The following is a 2,011-nucleotide window of genomic DNA, read 5'->3' on the forward strand; positions in this document are numbered from 1 at the left end:
GCATCCGCCCATGGGTGGGACCTCGGAGGTTTAAGTCTGCACCCTCTTTTTCCTCTACCTCTCTGCTCCGCACAGTGGTCTGGCCACTCAACGAATACTGCAACTGACGGAGAGAAGGGAAACAAAGTTGTGCAGAGATGGAGGACACATCGGCGGTCAGCCAGACAGAGGGCTGAGAAGTCTGTGCACGCGCAGGCGGAGAACGGGAGGAGCAGTAGCAGCATGGCATAGGAAGGAAAGAAAGAAAAGGGGTGAGAACTAGGAAGCAGGTGCTACGTGAACAGGCGGGTAGGGGTGCTGAGGCCTGGGTGGGGGTGAGGGAGAGACGGAGGAAAGAGGGTGAGACGCCTGACGTAGGGAGAAGGAACGCAGGGCGGGTGAAGTGATGAGCTAACGGCCCAGAGCCCGTGGACGCCTCGGCCTGACGGCTCTTGTCCAGAGGGGAAGACGGGGTGGGGGGTGAGAAAGACAAAGGAACCTGCCTCCTTCTTGAAAATGGAATCAAAGCCAGCGATCTTGTTGCCCTTGGTGTCAATGAGGGAGCCCTGTGGCTCGCAGGTGATGACATCTCGGGTCTGCTTGGGCAGTGGCAGCAGCTGGTAAACTTTTTCCAGACTGTCTGACTGGCGCTCCCCCAACTCCTTCTGCAGACACGGGAACATGGGACGTGAGTTCAAGGACACAGAAACGGAGAGGGGAGGTCCCAGGGGACAGCACGGCCCGGCAGGAAGGAGACAGTAAATCCTGGCCGCACGAATCACAACGAAGACCAACGTGAAAGGGAAGGGTGGAGGCTCTGAGCAGAGCAAGTCCCCGAGGCCGGACGGCCACTGCGAGCTCAGAGGACAGGGGCTAAGAAGATTCCAGTCCCCCGAGCCTCGGCGTCGCCGGCGCCACTCACCCGCAGCTTCTTCACCAGGTTCATGTAGGCACGCTTGTTTTCCTCCATGCTGCCCTGGGAGATGCTGGACATGTCTGCAGCCAGGGTGCCATTGATGAGGACGCTCAGCATGTCCAGCACCGTGGTGAAGAGCTCGCTGAGGTAGCAGCCAGGGCGGGAAGGGGAGAACACAGGTGAAGGCGGCCAGAGGCCTCGGGGTGGCCGTGCTGCGGCGCCCACGACGTCCCCCCATCCCGAGGCCTCCGAGTAGCGCGGGCAGGGGGCGGCGGGGACCTTACTTGTTGGACTGCATGTCGACAGTGCCGCTGATGATGATCTCCAGGAGCAGCACGGCCCACTCCGTGGTCTGCTGGGTGCTGCGCTGCACCGTGTCAAACATGCCGCCCACCTGCCGGGGCCGCGACACCTCAGTCGGACCGCGCAGGGCGAAGCCCGGCATTTAAGGGACGGCTCGATGGGAACCTGGCTTGGGTGGTCTCGGGCTTAAGAGTTGGCGACAGCTCCAAGCCTCAGCTTCCTTACTTATAAAATGACGGGACTTGGGCTAAATGACGTCCAGGATTCCACTCAAAATTCTGAAACGCCATTGCAGGTCTTCTAGGGCCCAGTCAGAATCGAGGGTAACCGAGGCACAGTCCCTGCCAGGACCCAGTCTCCCTAAACACCTTCGGGCCCTGTGTCCTTTGGGACAGCTGGGTGAATGCCTGAAGTCCCAGAATAGCCCGGGCCCGCGCCCTCACCCTCGGCAGCCCGACCCCCACCCCATCTCTCGGCCCCGGCCCCCGCTCACCAGGTTGAGCCGCAGTTTGAGGGCCTCGTGCATTAGCTGCTTCGGTTTGCAATCATCTAAGTACTGGCCATCTCGCCAATTGGTCACAATCTAACACAGAAACGAGGAGACAAGCATGACACAGCTCAACGACCCCGTTTCCACTCCAGAGCACCAAGGTGTCACGGGCAAGCAGTGAAGGTTCCGCGCACACAGGGGCCTTTCGGATGGACCCTCCTCTGCCCTCGTCCCCGGCTCCGCGGCCCGGTCACCCGTACCTGGTGCACCTGGCTGTAGAGGGAGGTCAGGAGTCCCTCGCGCTGCTCGTCCTGCCCTTTCAG

General features: G+C 61.2%; 1 protein-coding gene across 1 annotated transcript in view; it reads right to left on the minus strand.

Moving 5' to 3' along the window:
• The window catches only part of MED12 (mediator complex subunit 12), a 20,460-nt gene that overhangs the window by 4,974 nt on the left and 13,475 nt on the right, over positions 1-2,011 (minus strand). The window contains exons 28-32 of the mRNA XM_039841734.1: positions 1,949-2,011; positions 1,692-1,781; positions 1,180-1,289; positions 902-1,037; positions 483-644 (exon numbers count right to left, since the gene is read on the minus strand). Of these exons, the coding sequence (XP_039697668.1) occupies positions 483-644; positions 902-1,037; positions 1,180-1,289; positions 1,692-1,781; positions 1,949-2,011 (561 nt within the window). The remainder of the gene's footprint in view (positions 1-482; positions 645-901; positions 1,038-1,179; positions 1,290-1,691; positions 1,782-1,948) is intronic.

This window comes from Pteropus medius, unplaced genomic scaffold, assembly GCF_902729225.1.
Source record: "Pteropus medius unplaced genomic scaffold, Ma_sr-lr_union100, whole genome shotgun sequence".
Lineage (NCBI taxonomy): Eukaryota > Metazoa > Chordata > Mammalia > Chiroptera > Pteropodidae > Pteropus > Pteropus medius.